Raw genomic sequence first — 24,037 nt, forward strand, 5'->3', positions numbered from 1 at the left:
ACACCGCTAATGTTTATCGGTGACATCATTTCACAACTTAAAGTAAAAATGTAGCAAGTTTTCTACCTATGAAACATTAATTTCAAGGGAAGTAGCTTGAGTTTCATTTTTCTTTTTTTTTCTCCCTAAGATAATTCAGGTCAAATCCAGAAGTTTATCAAGGATATGTAAAAGAATTTCTGTTAATAAGAGAAATGTTGGGAAACTGTGAAAGTAGTATTAAAGTCTTACTTGTTTTTAGGTGTTATTCATCGATTATCAAGTGGTGTTTTTTTACTCTGGAGGTGCATGACAAACTGAAGCTAGTGTGAATCAACTTAAGACAAGGTGCTGGCAGTGTAGCTTTGCCAGTTTACGTCAGCTCAGTAGAAAGATGTCATTTATACCATGAAGGGAGAGCAAAGGACGTGACCCTGTCTTTACCTATGTCTCTTTAGGTATTTTTGCACATTTTCTCTTTTTTTTATGGCTAGCGCACATTTATGAAAAATATATGAGACTCTGCTTTTAGTACAGTAATAGAATAAACATCTTGATTTCTTTAAAAAATACAAATTAACAAACAGCCATGTCCATATGATGTTTGCAGACCAAAGACTACCCTGATATACAGGAGAACCTAAACGAAAAATTGCTTGGAAAGTGAAGTGAAATTGGATTTCACAGCAGAACTCCAGAAAGTAAACAAATGGGGAAAAGGGAGCAGGAGACAGAAAAAAAAATGGAGTTAAAAAACAATAACTCTTGAACACCAGAGCTGTTATTAACACAAATAAGGAAATGCACTTCTTACAGGACTATTTTTTATCTGGACAGTGTCCTTTAATAGAAGGAAAAAGAAAGAGGAGGTGGGGGAGTGCAGGAGAGCTTGGAAGCGTGAAGGAAAGAGTTAAGGTTGGAGGCACCCTCTCTGAAGTGCTCTGTGATGCTGTGCAGTGTTTCAGCCCCCACAGCCTTCCTTCTCCTCCTCCCTTCATGTGTCAGAGTGGGGAGGAGGCGGGTTCTGCTGAGCTGTTAAATCCTGAGTGAAGTTTCCCCCATTTCCAGTGGCCACCGTTGTTAGAGGCTGGTTCGGAGCACGGCTGGGGTTACCCTGACGTTTCTGGGATCGCAGCCAGACAAGAAGGGAAGGAGAAGAAAAGCCGAGATTTTTACAATTTGCTTTTGTCTAAGAGAGCAGAAGGGAGCAAGGGAAGCGTCCTTTTTTTTCAACATCACATTCCTGTGTTTTTCTTCAGCCTGGAAAATATATTAATGCTAGTGCTTTCCTCTCTGGAAACAAAGGAGCTAAACTTGACTGCGGAAGCAAGGAATGAGAAAGCAGCTTGGGGAAGTTTAAAAGAGAGAGATTCAGGGCAGCTGGGAGTTCCCTTTTCTTAAATGAAATCCCTGCCTGTGTGGGTGACTGGTAGAGAAAAACGCCAGACCTGCAGGTAAATGGAGAAGCAGAGATACCAAAGGAGATTTCCGTTCATCTCATCGTGCTTGTCAAGAAGGTGAAGAAGAGAGAAAGTTAAACGGGACAGGGAAACGGACAGACTCTGGAACCTGTTGGATTGCATAAAGATAACTCCCTGAGCAGCAGCAAAGCTGTATGGCATTGCTCTCCTTCTAAAAGAAAAAGACTGGAACCACACCTCTGGAAAGGGAACTTCCCTGGGAGTGTAAGTTTCAAGTTAAACTATTAGCTTTCCACTTTATGTGCCAGAGCCTTTCTCTGTCTGTGTTTCTATATGTGTATGTGAAAGCATGAGAGAGAGAGAGAGAAGGATGTGGATCACAGTGTGCTTTTAGACAGAGTCATGTCAGAGATGGATGATCTCATTTTTGCATAAAATGATCCACTCTGTGCTTTTCCTTAAATAACCTGTAAAATGCACAAAACTGCCAGGACAGGACTGAGGTGTAATCAGTACTTTTAAATCACTAAAACTAGCTAGTCTATGTTTTGCTTTTTCATTACTCATGCAAGATATCAGCATGCAGTTAAGACCTAACTTTTTCTCCTCTTCCTCCCCACAAGCAGATTGCACAATGAACTGGAGAGCAGTTCTCAGCTTCGCCCTGCTATGGGCAGCATGGCTAGTGTGCAGCTCTGAGAAGACAGCAAGGCTAGCAGAGAGAGGGAGCCATGGAGTCAGGAAAGTGCCTCTCACTTACAGGGCTCCAAGCAGCCCCCTGAGAAGGTCTGGAGCATCCCTGAGGAATCTGAGCCCGAATCCCCAACATCCTGTCACTGGGAGGGATTCTTCAGCATCTCCAAAGGCCCCTGCCAATCTCATGCATGAGGAAGTACGTCCGCAGGCCAGGAGCATGGGGACCAGAACTAGACGGGTACAGAGACTCACGGCTGCAGCCAAGTACTCCAAGTCCGCGATGATTAAAGACGAAGGGATATCCACTGCGTCCCAGTCACGAGCCGCACGTTTCCCTTCAGGGTCAAGCTCCCCAAATGTCCTGGCCAGCTTTGCTGGGAAGAACCGAGTCTGGGTCATTTCTGCTCCTCATGCCTCTGAGGGCTACTATCGGCTCATGATGAGTCTGCTGAAAAACGATGTCTACTGCGAACTAGCTGAGAGGCACATCCAGCAGATTGTGTTGTTCCATGAAGACGGAGAAGAAGGGGGGAAAGTCAGAAGGATAACTAATGAAGGTAAAATCCTGGAGCAGCCACTAGATCCTGCCCTCATCCCTAAGCTCATGAGCTTTCTGAAGCTGGAGAAGGGGAAATTTGGCATGGTGCTGCTGAAGAAAACTCTACAGGTGGAGGAAAGGTACCCTTATCCAGTCAGGCTAGAAGCCATGTATGAAGTCATTGATCAAAGCCCCATCAGAAAAATTGAGAAGATGAGGCAGAAAGGCTTCATCCAGACTTGCAAAGCAGCTGGGGTGGAGGGGCAAGTGGTTGAGGAAGGCAATAATGGGGGCAGCACCCGGCCTACGCCTGGCGGTGGACAAGTCCAGGTGCCAGCAAGGAAGGAGGAGCCAAGGAGGAGCAGTAATCAGCCAACAAGGACCAAAACAGTGAGGAAACTGATGACGACCACTGTGGCTCCTCCTCCGCCTACAGTAAGGACCACTACTCTCCCTTCCACTACCACAACTACCCGGGCCACCACACGTGCAGTGGTAACAGCAAGCCAGCCTACAACAACAACCACACCCCTCCCGACCACACAGAGGACCTGGACCACAAAGTCACATACCACCACAGAGTACCACAGATTGCCTGTAGCCCCTGAGGCCACCATACCACGACTAACGGTCTCTGAAGATTTCTACCCTCCTACATGGAACGCAAACCGAAAGGACCGGCAGCGCGGCCACCCAGAGAAAAAACAGACAGCCACACGGAGACCAAGCAAAGCTTCCCGCTATGAGAATTTCACAGAAGTCCCAACAGCCCCCTCACTGCACCACACAAAGGCAAGCATGGGTAGATTTAAAGATAACCGAACAGACAGGAAGGACTATAACCACAGGGATCCAAATATCACACCAGGGCAACACAAACCAACTAAGACCAAACCACCAAAAAAGAAGGCCCAAGAAAAGATACTGAGCAATGAATATGAAGAAAAATATGACCCAAGCAAGCCTACTAGTCTCCACTTAGAGGAAGAGATTGCAGTGGGAAATATTCCCCCAAAGAAAGGAAAAGAGTCAAAGAAGCATGATCGAATGGATAAATCTGAGAAGAAGAAGGAGAGACCTGACAAACTGCAGAAGAGTGAGAAGCAGTCTAAGAAGGACAAAGCTGAAAAAAAGAGCAAGCAAGACAAAGACCGTAATAAGAAGAGCAAGAAGGGAAGCAGGACTGAGAATGAGGATTTCCCCAAGCCCAACAAGAAACCTTTCTTGCACCCTCCCAGGAAATCGGTGACAGATCTGCTGGAGTATTTTGAAGGCAAAAGGCGTCTCATTGTAAGTAACTTGTTCATCTGTATCTTATTTCATAAATGAAGTCGTATCTCCCTCCTCGTAAGAAAACGGGGAAGAGAAAGTTTGTGGTGGCTTTGTATTATTCTTTTTGTTGCTTTTATTTAAGAGTAAATAAAGGTAAAATCTCTGGATCCAGAGGATCAATTTCCATCAGGGAAGTTTTCACAGCCTCCTATAGGCAATCTTACATGCAATATGAACAGCTGTCAGACAGGTGGCTGAAACCTCTTCCCAGTCATTTCAATGAGCCACCATATAGCCATCAGATTATTTTGCTTGCAGTGGATATGCAGGTGTCAAGATCTGTTTAGCTATGATCAATGAAATGAAATTCCAGTGTGGATTATATACAGTCATCACTCTGTGGTACTTGCCAATGTTACCACATTTCGAGTCTCAGCAAGTCCTGCCATCTGGCATACCTGTTTTATATTGGTGCTAGTGTCCTAAAAATGGAAGCAAAACAGATGGCTTGGCAGTACTAGAGCATGTCTGACTGAGTATATGCACCACGGTGCATGATCAGATGCACTGAGGTAGGATTGCCACATTTGCCATTATTTCTGATGGGAATTGGCATTAAGATCTCTTATACAGACATCCCACACAAACTGTTTATTTTGTTTTGGTATTTTTCCATGCTGTTTTAATTACACCATAACACACTGGTAATTTTTAGTCTTAGAAATTCAGCATGGTCTGCAGTTACTTCTCCCAGGGTTTAATAAGTGTTGTATGTTTTTCCAAATACTTATCTAAAAAAACACTTCACCTGGGACAGGAAACAGTTTTAGCTGTAGTACAAATGTTTTCTCTGGCAGATGGCACATACCCTGAAAGGTACACTTTGAAAATTAGCTCTTTAAAAATATTATTTTGGGAGCTGGTTTCTTGCAATTATTGCACAGCATGCTGGCCTGCTTGACAATTATTGTCCAGTGGTCAGTGTCACAAGCATAGTTTTCATCTTCCTGCCCCTTATTCCAATACAAATAGCAAACATGCCAACCTCTGCCACTGGAATTTAATTACTTGTTCTGCTGATGATTCACAGACTTGAGCAGAATGCAACTTTCTTCTCCCCCTCCCCTTTCTTCCAGTTGTCCAGGCTATGCAGAGCTAGGAGAATCACATCCCCCAATATTTTGAAAGTGGAGAGGAGCCATATGTTTGAAAAAATTGAATTTGACTGAATTTTGCAAATAATGCCCAATAGCTAATTGTTATCTAATAGTTAACCAAACCGAAACCTCAGAGAAAGGAACTGCGCAGAAGTTTGGGATCTTTGCAACCTGGTAATATATATCAGTGTTCTGGTTTCCAAGAATATGTGCAACATCAAGACAAATAAAAACAAAATTGAAAAAAGAGCCAAAAACAGAGCTCACAGACATCAGACTGCTAATTCATTGCACCAACAGTTTTGGCAACTTAAAGGTCGGACTGAAATTTGAACTTTAAGATCCTAGGCCACTTCTCAGCTGGGTTTCCAAGAGAGAGGAGTTGCACAAACTCAGGTAGTCAGGCCAGAACTCCCTGAAGATAAATGAGTTTGGGATTTTTGTTAATTTCTCTGTGGTGATGAAATGCAGGCTGATGGTTTATATATAACACTTCATTCATGCACACATGCACATACATGCACATGCACACACATGCACGCAAATGCAGATACAGCGGTCTTAAGCTAAAAGCATTTTTAATACTGCCTAGGTTAAAACAATCCTAGAGCAAAGCTTTGATGTGAACTTTGCTTTGCCTCTTAAGTGTTCCCTGTTTTGTTCTGTACAGTTTGATGAAATAGGTCAAATTCTGACTTCACTGTGTTTTCCTACTTAAGGCCTCTGAAACTGGGAGGACAATAGAGCCAATCGTCTCTTTTTGATCTGCATCCTCAAATTCTTTTCACAATCCCTTTTTTCATTTGCAGCATTTCTATGCAAGTAACATATTACATCTTTTGGCAAAGAAATCAGATCCTCTTTGCGCCTAATTCTCATTTACCTTCTCGTCCCAGTGCTATAGTTCTGACAGGGAGCTTTCTATAAATGAGTCAGATCTTATAAGCCCATAAATGCATCTTACATTTTAGCACACTGATGAACTGGATTTATAACGAGTGTATCATAAAAATTAGCCCTCAAGGCCCTACAAAGTTAAGAAGGTTAGAAGACGATAGCATCTGTTACCTACTGAAGCATAAGTTTGCAGTTGAAGGATTCTGGTGGGTTTTTTTATGACCCTAAACCACAAAATTTGGATCCAGATTCCAAATCCCTTTGTGTTTGGGGTATCAGTGGCAGGTATTCGATTTCACTTCACTGCTACCAGTTAGAATCATTATGTTGCTAAGGTTAGGTTATTCCACTCCACTTTCTGCTGGAGATTGCTGTAAAGTGCTACTGCATGTTGTTACACACACTCCTCACCTGCAATGTCTGTATCCCAGTGACTGGTGAAGGATATAAGTTGTGTGCTTTAAACTTCTTAAAATTTAAATCTTTTTAATTGTTAGGAAGCTTTGATATAAATAGAGTAATACAAACTGTAGAGATTTTTATACTTGTGTTGTTGTAATCGTTCCTTCTCCTGCTCTTCCCGAATAGCCATGACTTCTCAGCAAATAAAAGACATCAAAGTGGCTCGGAACAAACTTAAGCTAAATCATCAGTTTTCAGATGAAGTCTTAATGACCTTATCATATCTTCAAGGTCTTCTTTATGTGGCCATCAGTTAAATAAGTATTCGTGTGGCACAGCTGTACTTTGACTGTGACAGTCAAAATGACAGCCAGGAGCCCTGCCTGGACCATGGCACAAGGACAGAGTAGGTGCCATGTTCCCAGTGCTCCCACTGTGAGTCAGTGGGGGAAATCCTAGATTTCTTGCATGCTTGAAGGCTGCGATGGAGACCTGATGGGATTGGAAAGGGTAAGGGATAATAGGAGTATACATAGTTTTCTGTAACTTCCAGTACCACTTCTTCTGCCAGCACTGGCAGCAGAGGAACTGGTGACACCAGCTGGCCATGCCTCCTAAGGTTTGCTTCTGGCTGGTTGACCACCTCTGGATCAGGCTTGGGCCTAAAGGCACACTCCAACCACAAATAAATAAAATAAAGCTACAAAACTGTCAACAGTGCGTTGTTCTCCTTCAGTGAAATACTCACCTGCTTCATTCCTTACATTAAACAAGCTCTTTTGTCTCTGCCACCAACTAGCTGATCACGACCCCCAAGGCGGACAACACCATGTATGTACAGCAGCGAGACGAATATCTGGAGAGCTTCTGCAAGATGGCCACGAGGAAAATCTCAGTCATTACAATTTTCGGCACCATGAACAACTGCAGCATGAAAATTGACCACTTCCAGCTAGGTTCTTTTTTTTAAATAATTTCTTTCCATATCATGGGCAAAATACAGGCAGCAAAGTGAGAAATCTCCCCAGCGTGGGTAAACGTCTAAGCAAGGCTGTGGCACTTTCCAACCCACTCCCTCTCCCTCCATGTCCACTACTCCCCTTTTGTATTTACATAACTGTCTCTGGTATTTTCCACGTTTAGGTTTCCCATGCCGTAACTCGAGCAACTTCAGCTTGCTTTGTGGGAGTTCTTAAAGCCAGTAAAACAGCAAAACAATAAAGGGCAGAAAAATGTGATGAGGGAATGGGAGTGAAGGACAAGATCAGGCTCAGTTCTGCCACTATCTTGAGTACCAAGCTCATTGTCTAACAGAAGGGTTGCTCCAACGCAGTGCCCCTCCGTTGCTTTTGCAGGCAGTCAGACACGGATGGCTACACACTTGCTAGCACATTTTAAAAACTGCCTAAAGAAAATGGTTGTTGTAATGAAGGAGAGGAGGTTATGGGGCAGGAGAGACTAAAGGGAACTGTTTTGAGATTATATTCAAAATGTGGCCCAAGCCAAGCTCAACATGATTACATCCCTGTCCTGCAACATAACATCTTCTCGTGACTTTGCACTACTGAGTTGCAGTTGACTTTTGAGCACCATCTCAAAAGGTCACGGGAAAAGCTTCCTTTTGCAGAGGCACACACTGGCCAAACACAAGACAGATAGAGAAGCTTACTAGACAGATCCCTTGCTGCAAGTTCTGTTCTTTCTCAGTTTTCCTAGCCCTAACAGCTGATTTTGAGATGTTCGCAAAGTGAGTATTCTCCACACTAAGGAGAAGTCCAGGCACATTTTCCCCTCTGTACTGGCAAAGAGACATTGATTTAGAGGGAGATTTCAAACATAGCCTCTAGATACAGACCTTTCAAATTTGCTCTAGCATACCTGATATTAAAAGGTTTGCCATGTTGTAAAGATGTTCATCTCACTGAAGCAAGAGTTCTTGGAGGCACTATAAATCAGGCTATGCAGGTCTTACAATGTAGCTCATTTAGCCTTATCCACAGCCACCTTCTTTACATGTGGGACCCTCTCTCTTAGGAAGCTTTGAAAACTAGTGTCAGTGTTCAGGTCCTGATGGAAGGCCTGCCAAAGTCAGTGGGAACATTTACCTTGATTTCAGTGGAGTTTGGACAAAGACTTCAGGTCCCAGTCCAGCAAAGCACTTAAACATAGCTGTCGCTTGAAGCATGTAAATGGTCCCATTGCCATCTAAGTTTAAAGGTTAATGCCAGCTTAAATGCTTTGCTGGACCGAGGCAAAGAAATAATATAAAAACTACTAGTTTTGCTTATGATTCCACCACGTATTTCCTCTGGAAGTTCATCTGGTTTTACCAGACCTTGGGAAGAGATGTGTGATGGGCTGGAAAGCTTAGGACAACACTCTCTTCCAGAGTATTTCAGGTCTGGCATACAACTAGCCAGAAGATCACAGATTTATAACTGGTTTCCTGCCATGCCTCTACTACTCTGAGACAGCCAGGGGCCTTGTGTCCCAGGAGGATGGGGAGTCCAAATCCAGCCAGAATGTCCATTCTGACACCTCCTTGTCATACCTGGAGTGGGACAGGCTTTTCCACATCAGGCCCATGTTGCTCAAGGTCACTGTTTGTGTATCTAGACCCATCTGCCTGTCAGTGGTCTGTACAGGGTTATATATAGCTCCTGTCTGACTAATAAACATACATTCACTCTGACACAGACCATACTCTTTCAGCCTATTCCAACTTTAGCCTACACCCAAACTTTCCCAAAACCACACAAGTGTACAACAGCTGAATTCTCAGACAGGAGGAATTCACTTGTTGAACACAGGAGACTTAGAACGGTGTAGGTTGAATCTTGGCACATACATGAAAAGGTCACCTAACTTGTGCCCAAAACACCAAATACTGAGCTTTTTTAAAAGTCCAAATAATATAAATGTCTTTCTATTCCCCTGTCCCTTTCCCCTCCCCTTCCTGCTTGCATGGCCTTTCAGTGCTAGTGAAATATAAATGACAGCAACAAAAAGATTATAAAAAAGACTTTTCATCTGAAATTTCAAACACACTCAGATGTAGTAAGTGAAAGACAGTTTGTTAACACTCTTTGGCGTAGATCAGCTCATACTGAAACCAAAGAGAATTTCTCAGTTTCAGACTGAAATGAGGCAAATGCTGAGTGTCAGTGCAGTGTCCTTCTCTTCATCCCAAGTTAGCCATGCAGTCTTTTTTCTTCCAGCTCTTGGGACCAGGGATTTAGTGAACTAAACACCAGCCAAACGCTAGAACCCACCTACCTTAGAACCAAAGTCAATATCTAACCTTTTAGGCCATCGTACTGCTACAACAACTGCTGAACCTCTTTATAACCTCATCTGAATTATTTGTGAAGAGTAACTCATCTTCCTGACCTGTCTAGTTGGGCTAGAAATGTATGAAGAAAGTTTCCACACCCCTTCAGTGATCTTTTCAGCAAAGTGAGGGCAGGTACCAGCAGACAGTCTCATCTCTTTTGTTCTTCATGCTGATCCCAGACATCATTTATGACAGTGGAGGTTAGCAACAGATAATGAATTAGAGAGAGATGTTCAGATCAACTGTTTCTTTTTCTCCTTAAAAATCCTCTCCAAGTATGCAAGGCAGGCCAGCCCTTGTGGCTCTTTTTCCCTCTGAAACATTCTTCTTTTCTGTATCACTCTAGTAGTCTAATTTTCTTCTTTACATTATAAAAGAAAGAAAATCTCCCAGCAATGGAACTCCAGAGTGCTATCTTTATGCTGATACCTACAGTCTTTAAAGCAAAAGAGTATCATGGGTCAGTTTGTTTAAGGCAGTGCACCATACAGCTGTTTTCCATCACATCTCACACTACCACCTCTTGCATTATTCTACCTCCAGATATGCCAGTAAGAACATTCTGATTTTGCTTTGGAAGGAAATTGTTTGCAAGCATCAGTATGAACTTTTATCCTATGTTTTAACGGCAAGTCAAACTTGCCATTAGTTACAGATAAATATTGCTTATGAAGTACTGATGTATGATTACAGATGTTTTAATAAGTGAATAACTGACTAGTAAGTCCAGCAACACACAAGGACATGCAGAATTTATAACATTGCCTCTAATCCTTTATGAAATTCTCAGCTGAGGCACATAAAACCATGTGCAAACATGTAAATTATGTCTACAGCTTGATGAGTATAACCAATTTTAACATTTGCTAGTTTTTTTCTCTGTAAGAAATTGGTTTGGGGTGTGAAACCTAAAGGTCAGGTTCTTATCCAAACATCTTCACAAAGTTTGGATTTAGTAGTTTTGTTTAGCCTGCAACAGAGATTGGGCCTATTACAAAATGTGAATCAGATCAATATGATCCTGAAGCCTGTGGATGTTTAGAAATGTATTTAAAACACCTTATTGTTTAGTGAATCACATCTTTTCAAAAAATATAACTCAGTTCTTGAACAAATATTTTCTGTTGCTGTCTATATAATTCAGATCAGTTCACCTCAAGTCTATTTGCTGGTGAATAATGGTGGAGCAGGGGACTGGAAACTTGGACTTTTTGATTCTTCTTCTTGATCAGCAATTGCTTTTCTATTTGACTTCAGGTAGATCACTTAAGCCATGCTTCAGGTCTCTAAGTGAGGATATAAATATTTATATCCCAGTTGTGTTGTAGGGCATAAGCAAATAACATTTGCAAAGAGCTCTTTGGTCTTCAGGTGACAGGTGCTTCATTTTGCTTCATGATTTGCCTTGTCTTTAGCTTTCCAGGCCCACAATTGCATACAGAAGCCTGTTTCAGCTTTGTCACAGTTGTAAAGTGCTGTGCTGGATACTACAGCTGAGGCCGAGTTCATGACATAGAGCCTTTGAAGACTTGGCCATAACATACCCTATTTTCAGGGGAAGTAAAGAACCTCAATACCTCCAAAGGCTTGTACTATAGCTGTTTCAAACTCCTCTCCTTAGTCACAAGACTGTAACTTTGTAAATGCATACTCAGAATTTCTTTTGGTATTTGTCATCATGTTATGGTTTGGGGTGAAAGTTTTAGACAGACTGTATTAGTCATTTTTCACATTAAGTATAGGAAAAGAGGCATAAAGTTTTTACTTAGTTAAAAATCTTTTCAAAAGCTTGTTTCTTTTCCACCTGAAAAACTCTGTCAGGGTGCTAGAATGGGAAATCATCATGTGCAAGAGAGATGGAGAAGGAGTGCCACAGCAGGGTATTTATAGAGGACTGGAGAGCTGGAACTGCCATATTCAAGATACATTAAACAGAGTTTCTGGTTTCTTGTAGTCACTGAACCTTCCATGTCATTTTTGCAAGACTGGAAATGTTAGAACTCTGGTGTCCTGGCTAATGTCCAGCTGTGCTAACTATATTTTACTGACCCAAATTCTCTATGCTGTTTTATTTGGATATGGTGCTTTCCAGATCCTGTCCTAAACTGTTGAACAGCTTCTATTTTCTATTCCAGAAGTGGCTAAATTTCAGGAGCTGGTGAAATGATTAATACATTAATGTGCATGTATAAGTATGTTTGAAAAAGTCTCCAAGACTTTTTCAAAAAAGAGCAGGCAACCAAGTTTTTTCAAAAGCTAGTAGAAATGTTGAATGCTGAATTACACATTCCCGAGGGCAGTCTGATTTTCTGAAAATAAAAGCCATGGTGCCAAAAATCATTGCTGCTTTTGAAGACCTTGCTTATACAGCAGGAAGAGGGCTTCTGGAAGATGAATTTCCCCCTGTCTTTCAAGATAAAGCTATGGCAATGTGCTGTGTGATTCCATGACTATTTTTATTTTTTCTGTTTCATATTAAGATAACGAGAAGCCCATGAAAGTGATAGAGGATGAAGATCTTGTGGACCAGCAGCTCATCAGTGAGTTGAGGAAAGAGTATGGGATGACCTACAATGACTTCTTTATGGTGTTGACGGATACCGACATGAAGGTCAAGGTGAGGGTTTGGGCTCTTGGAAAGAAAATCATTGGGAAATTATGAAAAATTTGAAGAATCACAGGAGACTGCTACAGGCTTGTATGTGAGACACAAGTGATGCAGGATTTTGTCATTGCTGGCAGGGAAGTTAAGGTAGCACACAGTAGCACATAGTAGCACATAGTAATGTAGCACATAGTGTTCTAAAACACACAACTTGGCTGCTCAGCAGGATGATATTGTACTGCATATAGACAGTGTGCTAGTTCAGGGGCCCTACAAAAGAATATAATGACAATTTGTTGGCTGCAGTGGTCTGGCATGTAGACTTATCACACTGGGGAAAAACTGAAAACATGCCACTTCCAAGAGCAGACTGCAAAAAAATATATATTTTCCATACTTTACAGTCTGTTTCAGGCCTTGTTACCTGGGTGTGAACAGGGATATTTGAATCTCCTTATATCCTGCAGTGCTGTGATACATGCATAAAGACTACTAATATTTGCATCCTTTTCTGGGTCTGTGCTTTTTGCTTAACAGCAATACTATGAAGTACCCATAGCAATGAAGTCCGTGTTTGATTTGATCGACACCTTCCAGTCACGAATTAAAGATATGGAAAGACAAAAAAAAGAGGGCATTGTCTGCAAAGAAGATAAGAAGCAATCCCTTGAGAGCTTCTTATCCAGGTATTACCTTCTGCTCTTATCTACTGCTAGTTCTAATAATATTCTTATTGTAAAAATACCTATCCAACAATATTTGTAATGATTCTTTATATAGATTTCCCTGTACTTACAGTGTTCAGCAAATATAGGGATGTAGCCATAGCTGAATGCAGTCTTATACAGAACAGAGCACTGGAAGTTAGGATGCACATCCTGTTTACTGACTGACTGCATGTTTTTTGGACACTAATTTTCTGTACCTCAGTTCTCCCACTGTGACATGGAGACAACATTGATTTGCACCTGAAGAGCAATAAGGATTAATTCACAGATGTTAGCTCAGTATTTTGAACATAGGAAGCCACAATGTTTATGTGTTTCAGTCATCATCACAATCTTATTAATCCCATTCTAATTCCTTCTATGTAGCTTGAATCAGTAACTAATTCTCCTTAACTTACTTCTTATCCTGCTTGAGATAACTGTTGGTGTCTGCCAGTATTAGTCATGTATAGTATTAAAGGCCTTGCGGATGTCTCTTGTAAAATGTATGAGAGAGCTTCTGCAGAGAGACAAATTTGTTTATGTAGTCTCTACATGCTGTGTTATTTATCTACCTGTGAAACCTAAATTCTGGGTGATAAACACATCTGGACTGTGAGGAAATTCAGATTCCCAACAGAGCTGTGCTCCTAGAGTCCTCTCTGTTATAGGATATTTTGCATGAAATTAGGGCTACTCCATCACTCAGGGCTTTACCTGTAGCTACTGCATCCTCCTCACCTACTATCAGAACCCATGGGGTGTTGATGCCAGATGGCTATAAAAATAACTGAGACAGCTTGTTGGATTATGATTTGAGTGGGAGATAAGCAATATGGGCAGGCAAATGAATAGGTTGTTGGTTCATAAACACTTTAAAATTCGATGGCCATTTCAACAGAAAAAGAACCTTTAACAAGATCCACCCCACCCTCCTCACCACCTCCTGTTTAGCTCTCAGAGTGATTCATCCTTAAGACCACCAAGAAGAACCACAGTTTGGAAACAGCTGTCCGACACAATAAAGAGCTTGTATGTCAGAAAGCGGCAGGCCCCAAATCCTTCTTTGCTTGCAAACAGCCCTAGTAATAAATACTCTTTAGAAAAACAGGCGGGAAAAATGCAGAATGGTGCATCTATAAATGGAACTGCTGCTGCACAGAATGCACTTGTTGTCTGTAAAACAGGCATCAGGCTTTAAATACTGAGTGGACTTCACCAACCACAGCAACTGGTCAAATTCTCAGTAAGATTAATTTCAGCTTTGTCCAAGACTATCTTCCTGTCTTAATGAGAGTCCTGGCATCATCTCTCTGGTGCTGCTCATTGGGGAGGTCACTTACAATAATGCAAATATTATTCTTAACAAGCCTGGCTGGCATGAAAGGACACCATGAGAGCCAAAGCTGGCTTGAAAGCCACATATATCAGCAGGAGAGCCTCTAGTTTTGGGGGAGTCCCCCTATAACACCTAGTCACTGCCTGTACTGCTGGCTGGACTCACAAACCAGAATGGGATGTAAAATAAGGAAGAGCAAAGCAGAGTGCACACAGGGAAGGGGCTGGCAGTGTTGTCAGGACAGGAGTGTTGTCTTGTACATTAGTGTTAGCTCATTCCAGCTGTCAAGGACTAGATGAATGCATTTTTTGGTAAGATGTGGCCCCAAACAAGGACAGGTACAGGGACTGCCTGGGGCAGGAGGAGAGACAGCATGAGTAGTTTTCAACCCTTTTCAGCTCTGTGCATCTCCAAAGGAGTTGCAAATGGCTGGACAGTGAATTGAAGCCTCCAGTCGACAGGGTTTGCTGTTCTTATTTATTTTTCCTGACCCCCTTAGAAGTTGTATGTAGACTTCAGGGATGTGTGGCATGCAAGGAAAAATTACTGGACCAGATGATCTCTTCCAAACCTGCCTTCTGTGATTTGTTCCACCACAGTCAAGGGACTGAGATTTGTCCTATGCATACACTAGCCAGGTGAAAAGGAAATTAGTGAAATAGGTATGTCTTTTGTGTGTTGCAAGTGCAGCTGCTAGACACTCTCCTGTGTCATTTAATCTTCCAATGGCTATATTTCTCCAACATTTTTACAAATTCATTAAAGATAAAATACTCACAAAATAAAAAGAATCATTAGAGAATCTTAAAGGAACTCACAAGGAAGATTCCATCCTGATTTATGCCCTAGACAGAATCTGATCCAACATTTTCATTCTCAATCCTTGTTTGTAGGCAGCCAGGTGCTTTTTCTATACAAAATAGCACAAAGATTTTTTTTTCCATTTTCAAAAGAATAACCTGTCTTTCTCAGCAAGATTAAAATTGGGGAACTTTGCTTTTCAAGCATTTAGGGTTTTTTTGTTTAGCAATAAAAATACATGGAGCATCAGTCAGTCGACAAGACAAAGGACTAGGTATTAGGCATCCCCTGCTCTTTCATCAACTTCCTCTGCAATTTTGAGCAAGACCCACCATATTTTTTGCTTCACTCAAGTGGAGTAATGACTCCAAGTGGAATGACCCATTGCATTAGCCTTTATTTCAAGATCTTCATACAGTGCTGCAGAAAGGCAGGCTATTACTGTAGCAGAGCAACATCTGTATCCATTTAAAAGATCATTTCCTGCTATAAAAATATCCCTGCAGCTTTGTGAATTCCTGTAAATCTGATTTATTTAGGTTTAGTGAAGAAGTACCTTTATTCAAAAGAGGGGTTGTTTAGAGAGTATTAAATAACCTTATAGTCAGAATTTTAAAGAGGTAACAAGTGTCCCTCTGCCATTGCTTTTCTTTGAGAGGACAATGGAAGGTGCTCCTCGGGGCAAAAGTTTGGTTAGACAGGGAACACCACATTAAAGAAAAATCCAGGATTTATCCTATTGCCCCATACATGCCTTATATAGCCACAGGCTCACACAGACTCATACAAACAAGCTCAGATTTTAACCCATGTTAAAGATATTTTGAGTGAGCATGGTAGAGAAGGAAAAGAGGTCACTGAGTATTTACATAGAAGTATGAGGTATGTCTGAAATGAAGATACACCCTAATTCTCAGACAGCCCTTGGACTGCAAAATAACTGAGCAGTTCCAGCAGTGAATGACGTAAAAGCTAAAATGTCTAGTGAGAAATTCTACAGGAATTTTTCTTTCCCTTGATTATACAGTTCTCAGCATTGTTAAATCTACTGAAGGTGACTTTGAGCGAAGATCATAAGCTTTGCAGTGTTAGCTTGGCCAAGCAGCCAAACTGCAGATGTTTCTGAGAGTTTTGGAGTTGCAAAATTGAAACAGGCTTTGTCCTTTCCCAGTGATGGATGGAACTGGGAAGATCTCCCATCCAGCTGTTACTTAGAAGTTGTGAGAGGTATGACATATCTCAGCCTACAGAAAACAAAAATCACTCAAATCACGTGCCATAACGGTGTCCTATTGCACTCCCTTCTCTTTCCAGGTTCCGATGGAGAAGGCGGCTGGTGGTGATCTCTGCTCCCAGTGATGAGGACTGGGCTTATTCCCAGCAGCTTGCTGCCCTCAGTGGACAAGCCTGTAATTTTGGTGAGTCAAAGGAAACTATACTCTTGCTCCCCAAAACCACATCCTTCCTGGTGATGTGATGGATTCCTTTGCTCAAGTCTGAATCGAGACAGTCTGAGGAGTCTGATAACTTAAAAGCTTGCTGTAACCACATCAAATACAAATGGAAAATATTGTGCTAAGCAGGTAGTAAAGCAAGCCCTGAGAGCTAAACAAAGTGTTCCCTGGAATCCTTTGTGCGAGGCAGGAAAGGTTAGCACTCTGAAGTTTCTTTTTGGATATTTCAGAAGTAATATAACTATTGGGGCTTGTTCTTCTTTTTCTTCTAATTGCACACATTAATGACATAAGTACAATGCTTTGGGAAGGGCAGATCCTCTCATATCCAGCTTAGAGTTGGGACAGGTATTAGGGAGATGTGAGGAGGTCAGCTTTTTTCTTTTCCTTCCTTCATCACTGCCTAAACCTGTAAAAATACCAATGGAGGCCACTTCAATCCAATAATGACCCTCTCAGCCCCATAACTAGAGGCATATAAGATCCAACTATAAAGTCAGTGGAGGGGGTTGGGCTCCTTCAGGAGGCAGTTGGGAAGAAGAGCTAGAAACACCCTTCTCTCCTTCCATTACGAAGCCTAGACAAACTCACTCCCTAACTTAGGCCCCTCATAATGCAAGAACCATGCAGCGTCCAGACTTGACTCCCTAAAACATAATGAAACAGGTCCCACTGAAAAGCCACTATTTCAATACATTTTAACTGTGCTTGAATAGGGATCTGCACAATATCATTATGTTATAATACATCACACTGTCTGTTTCTCCATAATCACCCAGCTTTCATTCAGAGCTTCAGCATCATCTTATTTGGTAGCTACCAAAATAACATGCAACACAGACCATTGTAAAATGCATTCTGAAGAACAGAACAACTAAAACGGTTAATTCCCTCCTCCCTTTGTTAGGGACAGCCTGAAGGAGATCCAGTGAGTTCCTAACCCTTTGTCTTCAACAGGCATTCTTAATGAAGTGATGTATTTCCAAGCATATTATCTCCAAGTCTTAAAAGCAGTTATATCAAGACTTTGTAGATCATACAGACGCACATTTCACAAACAGTTCTGGCAGCCTGTAAGCTCATTTTTCAAAGCAGAGACAACCATCCAAGCTTTTGCCTAGAACAAATGAAATAAGTAAATGCCTGTTCTAAGCCATATCTTGCAGTGATTTGCAGTTTAACTATGACAGGTTATATTGCCTCTAACTTGTTTGTCACTGTGTGGCTGACGTGTAAGAGCTTTACTTATGATCAAAACAGTGCACAGACATTATAAATTTTGGGGATGGATTCTGCAATTTATTGATGTGTCTAATGTTTGTATCCCCATGTTACAGAACCACACCAAATGCTGTTGTCCCTGGGACACTAGTAGCAGCCTTTATGTGACTGATGTCATGCTTACTGGACACACTAGCCAATCCCCACATTTGGCACAGATTGTGTGAGTGACAGAGACTGCAGTGAAATCAGTAACTCTCTTCTTCATAGAGAGCTGGTGAGACTGGCACCTAATTTAGCAAGCACAGACCCAGCCAATCAGACTGAAATCTGCCCATGAACAAGCAGAAAGATCTGATCTGACTCAAGACCTCCTTCATTTCCTTCACAGGTTTGCGCCACATAACTATCCTCAAGTTGCTAGGACTCGGAGAAGATATTGGTGGTGTCTTAGAGCTGTACCCAATTAACGGTGAGTGACTGTTTCCAGCTTCTTTAATACTACCCCTGAGGGGCATTACAGAGTGTTTCTTTGCTGTAATTTTTTTAGAGGGATGGATATGACTGTGATTATAGCATTTTCTTTTGTTTTTGTTTGCTTTTATTTCTTCTTGTTTGTTTCTTAAAAGCTTTCTTTCTTGATGTTCCTGCACTAAAGGTATGTGGCTTCATCAGGACAGAAAAACCCAAGGATTATCTGGAAGGCATCTCACATCTTTATCTCCAACCTAAACCCAGAGTCAAATACACTCTTTTCCTGCCTTTCTTTCAAAGATAAGGAATCCCTGTGCCTTTTACATGCTCAAGAGTTTGCTGGGCTCTGGCAGGCTATTGCAATAAAGACTCAGCAGCTTCTCTTACATGGTCCCCCATTATCTTCCTTCCACTTGCATCCCAGTAGGCTGATTCAGTGTAGCTTTCCCCAGGAGATGTGTCAGGGTACACTTCAAAGGCTATGGGTTCCTCTGCTACCTAATCCCAATGACCACTTCCATCACTGGAGAGACAAAGACAGGAGCTTATTCATTTTTACAGTTCTATCATATTGTTCCAAAATGAGAGAATCCGAATTGCATGCAGTGCGAAGGACACACACAAACAACAGGCTTCTATAGCAGCATGATGATACTGTTTTGTTTATTATTTTCCTCACAGTTTCTAATATATGATTTGGTTTTTTGATCGTTAGTAAGCACTGAACTAGCCTTTCACAGAACTCCCTCTCCTAACCCCCAAGTCTCACTCCCAAGTGATAGTAGTCAGACCTCACCATTTCTTATGTGAGGTTAGGGGATTTTTCACCATTTGAATTACTTTACTTCTGTCTGAACAAATTTTTTCTGTCATTGACCAGTCACACAATGTCTTAAGTGTTCACAGTCTTCCCTTGTCCTCACTATTCTGAATATCTCCATACCCTCTGTCCACTTCCACACCTCAGTGCTCTCACCATTATGTGCACCATTTATGAATATGTTGAATGGCACTAATCCCAGTACAAACAGCTGTAGGACTTCACTAGTGACCTCCCTGTGGTATAGGAATTGACCATTCACTCCTACCTTCTGTTTTCTGCCTTTTAACTTATCAGCTATCAAAGTTCCTTTTAGTGGGCAACTTGGCCAAAAGCTTTTTGGAAAAACACATAGCCTGTATCAGCTAGATCACCCTTATCCATCTGATTGCTGACCCACTTCAGAGAACTCTGTGAAATCTGTAAGGCAGGATACCACTTTATAAGAGTCATGTTGCCAAGTCAATTATATTTGTACAGGTATCCACTGATCATAGTTATCTTATACTCTCTACTCATTTACCCTGTAAAGACTTTAAGCTTACAAGCCTGGAGTTCCCCAGATCTGCATTAGAACACATTTTTAAAAGTGGACACGCTATTTGCTACATCCAGCAGTCTCACCTACCATGACAGCTTAAGAGTGAGGCTCTATACTGCCATTAGTGACCTAGCAAATCCATCTGGACCTTCTTCACACTATCATACTTCAATTCTAATGATTTCTTTCCCTGCAGCAGTTTTTCCTGTGCTTTCTGTATATGCGAACCAGTAACCCAAGCAGCACAGAAGCCAAAGAGGTCCAGGTGTGTTGGACAACAAAGAAAAGGCATGCCACCCTCTAGTAGCTTCAGCCTAGAGAATAAAGACAAGTTTACCAAAGCTAATAAACCTATTCAAAACACTACTTTAGTTCACAGCCCAGCAACCTTTCATTTCAGAAGCAGGAAATCCTGAGTCGTAAATGACAAGAATCCTACGCTACCAACTATTGGGCTATCTGTCTTATGTTACTGACTCACTTGCCTACTAACTGTTGTTGTTAATTTGCCTAATCAAAACACCAATGCTGTTCCTGATCTGATCCCTTTCTAGGAAGCTCTACAGTAGACCGAGAAGATATCCCAGCCAATTTGGTGAAAGACATCCGAAATTATTTCCAAATCAGCCCAGAATATTTCTCCATGTTGCTGGTTGGGAAAGATGGAAATGTCAAATCCTGGTATCCTTCTCCAATGTGGTCTATGGCAATTGTATATGATCTGATTGATTCTATGCAGCTTCGACGTCAGGAAATGACAATTCAGCAATCGCTCGGCATGCAGTGCCCAGATGATGAGTATGGTGGGTATGGTTACCATAACTATCACCAGGGATACCAGGAAGGTTACCAAGATGACTACCGTCACCATGGAAGTTACCACCATGGATACCCATACTGAAAAGAACAACTTAGCCTCTGACTGCCCTGTGCCTGTTTTCTAATAGCTATCCAAGCAATAGGTGGGCCGGATGCAGAAAGTCTTCCCATGCCACCTAAATATCCATGCCTCCTTCTTCCACTGTTCAGTCAAGGGACATTGGTCATTTGCCTTCTCAAAAAAGCACAAGCCTTTACAGTGAAGCAATTCAAACCAGTAGTATTGATGCTTTAAACAATAAAGACTCCTTTATATTTTTAATCCTTTATAAACAAAGCGCATCAGCAGTTGCTGTTTGTTTGTATTAAAACCAAACAAAAAATCCCCACGGCCCCAGTCCATGGACATAACTGTAGGGCAGGACATGAACTGTACAACAGACATTGCAATGCTTTTTAATTTTTTTTTCTAAGTAGAAAAAAGTATATTTATTGGAAAGTGAGAATTTTGCATTATGCTGATGAGGACAAGCAAAGGACACTTCAGGACTCTCCCAAACAAAGGAAATTTTAAGAAGCATGGGGCAGGTATTTTTAGTAACAATTTAAAAAATCCTTTTAAAGTGCCTTGTCTAAAAAGACAGCATCCTTTTTATAGTGCATCAGCATTGTAATTAGCTGACTTTACCAATGAAAATAAATTTTTATGGCTGCGGCAGATTTTGTTCCAATGCAATACAATGGAAAGTTCTCCTAAACACAGAGCTTGCTGCGTGGCCATTTAGTCTTTTAATTGGGGCCCCTGCTCTCTTAGGTCCTGCCCACTTCAGAGTTAAATCCAAGCTAATGAGTGCTAAGTTGAAACACCAGCCATAGCTAGTATTGTCTGAATTACAGAAAAATGAAAAGCATTATTTTCACCAGGATACAAAGAAAAATCTCTCATTCACATATTTTTTTAAATGAGTTGTAACCAGCTCTCTATAGTAATGTTTTAATTAAACTACTCCTCTAAGTTTCAAATTTCCTTCTACCTCTTCTTCCCATACCCTCCCCTAAGCAAAAAAGCACTAAATTATTTTAAAGGTGCTTGGGAATAATTTGATCTGCTACTCAAGCAGCTCTATTTCTGCCACACTATCTGGAACAGTTTCTTTCTCCTTCCTCATTGCTGTCTTTTGGACATTGGATCTGTTGCACCATCATACTCTTGTTGAAGTCAGTAGCAGAAACTGCATGCACAGCCATGATTCAATACAGTTTGGGTTAGATTTCTAAACATTAAAGACTGAAGGAATATTCTGAAGTGAAGGCTTCATAAAAACTTTTGTAATGGCACAATGGTCACTTCCAATGCAGAAGGCACACCTGCCCAGTCACATTTCTTTTTATAGTCTGTGACATGGATGCCTCATCCCTCATGGATACATGCAACAGGGTTTTTTTTTTTAGGTTCTTCTATCACAGCAGTAGCATAGGAATAAGAAGCTACAGCTCAAAACAGCATGCTCCACAGCGCGATATCTAGCATTTTCTTGGTCCTTTTTTTCCTGACACAGACAAAAAACAAACCTGGGTAAAGCAACAGTTTCACTCAAAACCCGATGCTTTACTTAAAATTAGTCAGGCCCTGCTTCCCTTCTGAATGCCTAGAGAGCAGACATGGATGTGAAGAGGTCACAAGGCCTGGCTAGTTCTTTCCTAGCACTACAATCCTAGTCACCCTCTGGGACAGGCTGCCCTCAGTGCTATGAAGTCCAGTCAGCACAGAACACAGCTTCAGACTTACCTCCCTCTGCTTTATAACTGAAGCTGAGCAGGGAACATGGGCATTTGAAGAAACCATTTTGAAAGGACTGCTGCCTGCAGAATGCTTCCAAGCTCTCTCTTATCTACAGTATTTTAGCAGTAGCAGGGACAGGGAAATTCAAAAAACAAAAGAGGAATGACAAAAAAAAAAAAAAAAAAAAAAGAATCACAGTACTGAAGTGTTTCTAGAAGAAATATGGAAGGTCCCATAGCACAGTTTCAGAAAAGAAGTGCTTATTGCATCAGTGTATTGGGGTTAGCTGCCCAATTGTCTTGGCCTAAAGCAAACAGAGGAAAGTGTGCCAGAAGTCTAACAGCCACCTCCTATAGACAAAAGAAACAGCTTTTGAGTGTTTTCTTTCAGGTGTTCATTTCAACTTTTTCTGCATTCTTGTTTTTCATGTAAAGTCTTTAAATGAAAGCCCTTCTAACTCACATTACCAATCATGAGTTGGTGAAATCCAATGTCCTGTGCTGAGCAGGAAGAGGAGAAAATTAACTTACCAAAAGAGAGGGCAATACCTGATCCAAATTGTATGTTTTTGCAGAATTCAAAGTTAAGTTATGCATGTACCAAACCCAGTCCAGGCACTCTGTGCGAGTTGCATTGAAGGAGATAACTCCAAACAAGTTGTTCACTTAAAACAGATGACACTGGGGGTTGGGATGGGCTTTTAATCAAAACTGTATATTTGAATACTCATTGAATTTGAGGAAGTCTCAGTATGATTTTTACATCCTGGGGTTCATTCCTGCCTTCACTACAAACTGGCTCAAAATTACTCAGAACTTTTAGGGATGGTTTAAAATCCTGATTTTGCAACCCCCCTCTCCCTATGGAAAACTAAAAGCAAAGCCTGAAGGAACACCAAGACAGAGAGTACTTTCAGTACTTTACCTTGTATCTTGAAGACTACAAGGATTAGGAAGCACTGGATCTGCCCTCCTACAGCAACACCCTGAGAATGGGTTTATTGAGTTGAAGGTCCTATTTTTACAGTTCTTAGTGGAAAGATTTCACATGATAAAATTATTTCAGAACTTCTCTTACATATCTGAGATTTGATTCAACTCCAAGATGGCTGTTTTCATGCAAGGCTGTCTTCCAAGCACCATGGCTCAGTTGCTACATTCACATAGTTGAAATTAACCCAAATAAATATTGCTTTAATTGGCTTGTCTTAAACAAAAGAAAATGAACACATCTCTCTTCCTGAGAGGTTTTACGAATTACTTCCTCAAACCTGGAGGGAGGAATGTAGCTTTCCCAGCAGCTATTAAGTTCAAACATTTGTGAAGCTGGACACTAAATCACAGCTTAGGAAGAGCACGCTCCCTGCCCAATGTGTTTGTTAAAGACTACGTGGCAAAGTAAATGCTGAGTTTCAAAAATTTCCTCATAAAATTCCCTATTGTCATCTGAGGAGAAAAAGAGTTTGTTTCAGACATGGAGTATGTGAACAACCATACAGTAAAAATACTTACCCACTGTCACTGCAGTGGGATTCACACGGTCCATTTGCAAGGCATAGCTCTGTAGAATATCCTCCTTGCTAATCATGGCTGCTCACCAGCTGACAATGGTTTACAATCACTTCCTCTAACAAATCTCATACACAGTATTTTTGATTATCTCTATGGGCAGTAGAGCACACTGAATTGCATGGTTATACTTTTGCGTTACTTTACACACTTTTTCATTGCTCAGTTGATGCAAATCCTTACTCATTTTCAGATAGTAGTTAATGTTG

The 24,037-nt window shown here is 41.3% G+C and overlaps 1 protein-coding gene across 2 annotated transcripts; it reads left to right on the forward strand.

Moving 5' to 3' along the window:
- Positions 1-971: 971 nt before the first annotated feature.
- On the forward strand, positions 972-23,021 carry CCDC80 (coiled-coil domain containing 80). Of its 2 annotated transcripts, none has more exons than XM_026112381.2 (8): positions 972-1,664; positions 2,024-3,924; positions 7,162-7,318; positions 12,177-12,313; positions 12,839-12,987; positions 16,463-16,566; positions 18,215-18,295; positions 20,213-23,021. In XM_026112381.2, the coding sequence occupies exons 2-8, from the start codon at positions 2,035-2,037 to the stop codon at positions 20,557-20,559; spliced, it is 2,865 nt and encodes a 954-aa protein (XP_025968166.1). In that variant the 5' UTR covers positions 972-1,664; positions 2,024-2,034; the 3' UTR covers positions 20,560-23,021. The 2 variants fall into 2 exon arrangements, with proteins under 2 accessions (XP_025968166.1, XP_025968165.1); XM_026112380.2 differs by having other exon boundaries at positions 2,027-3,924.
- The last annotated feature ends 1,016 nt before the right edge of the window (positions 23,022-24,037 follow it).

The sequence above is a fragment of the Dromaius novaehollandiae genome, chromosome 1 (genome assembly GCF_036370855.1).
Source record: "Dromaius novaehollandiae isolate bDroNov1 chromosome 1, bDroNov1.hap1, whole genome shotgun sequence".
NCBI lineage: Eukaryota > Metazoa > Chordata > Aves > Casuariiformes > Dromaiidae > Dromaius > Dromaius novaehollandiae.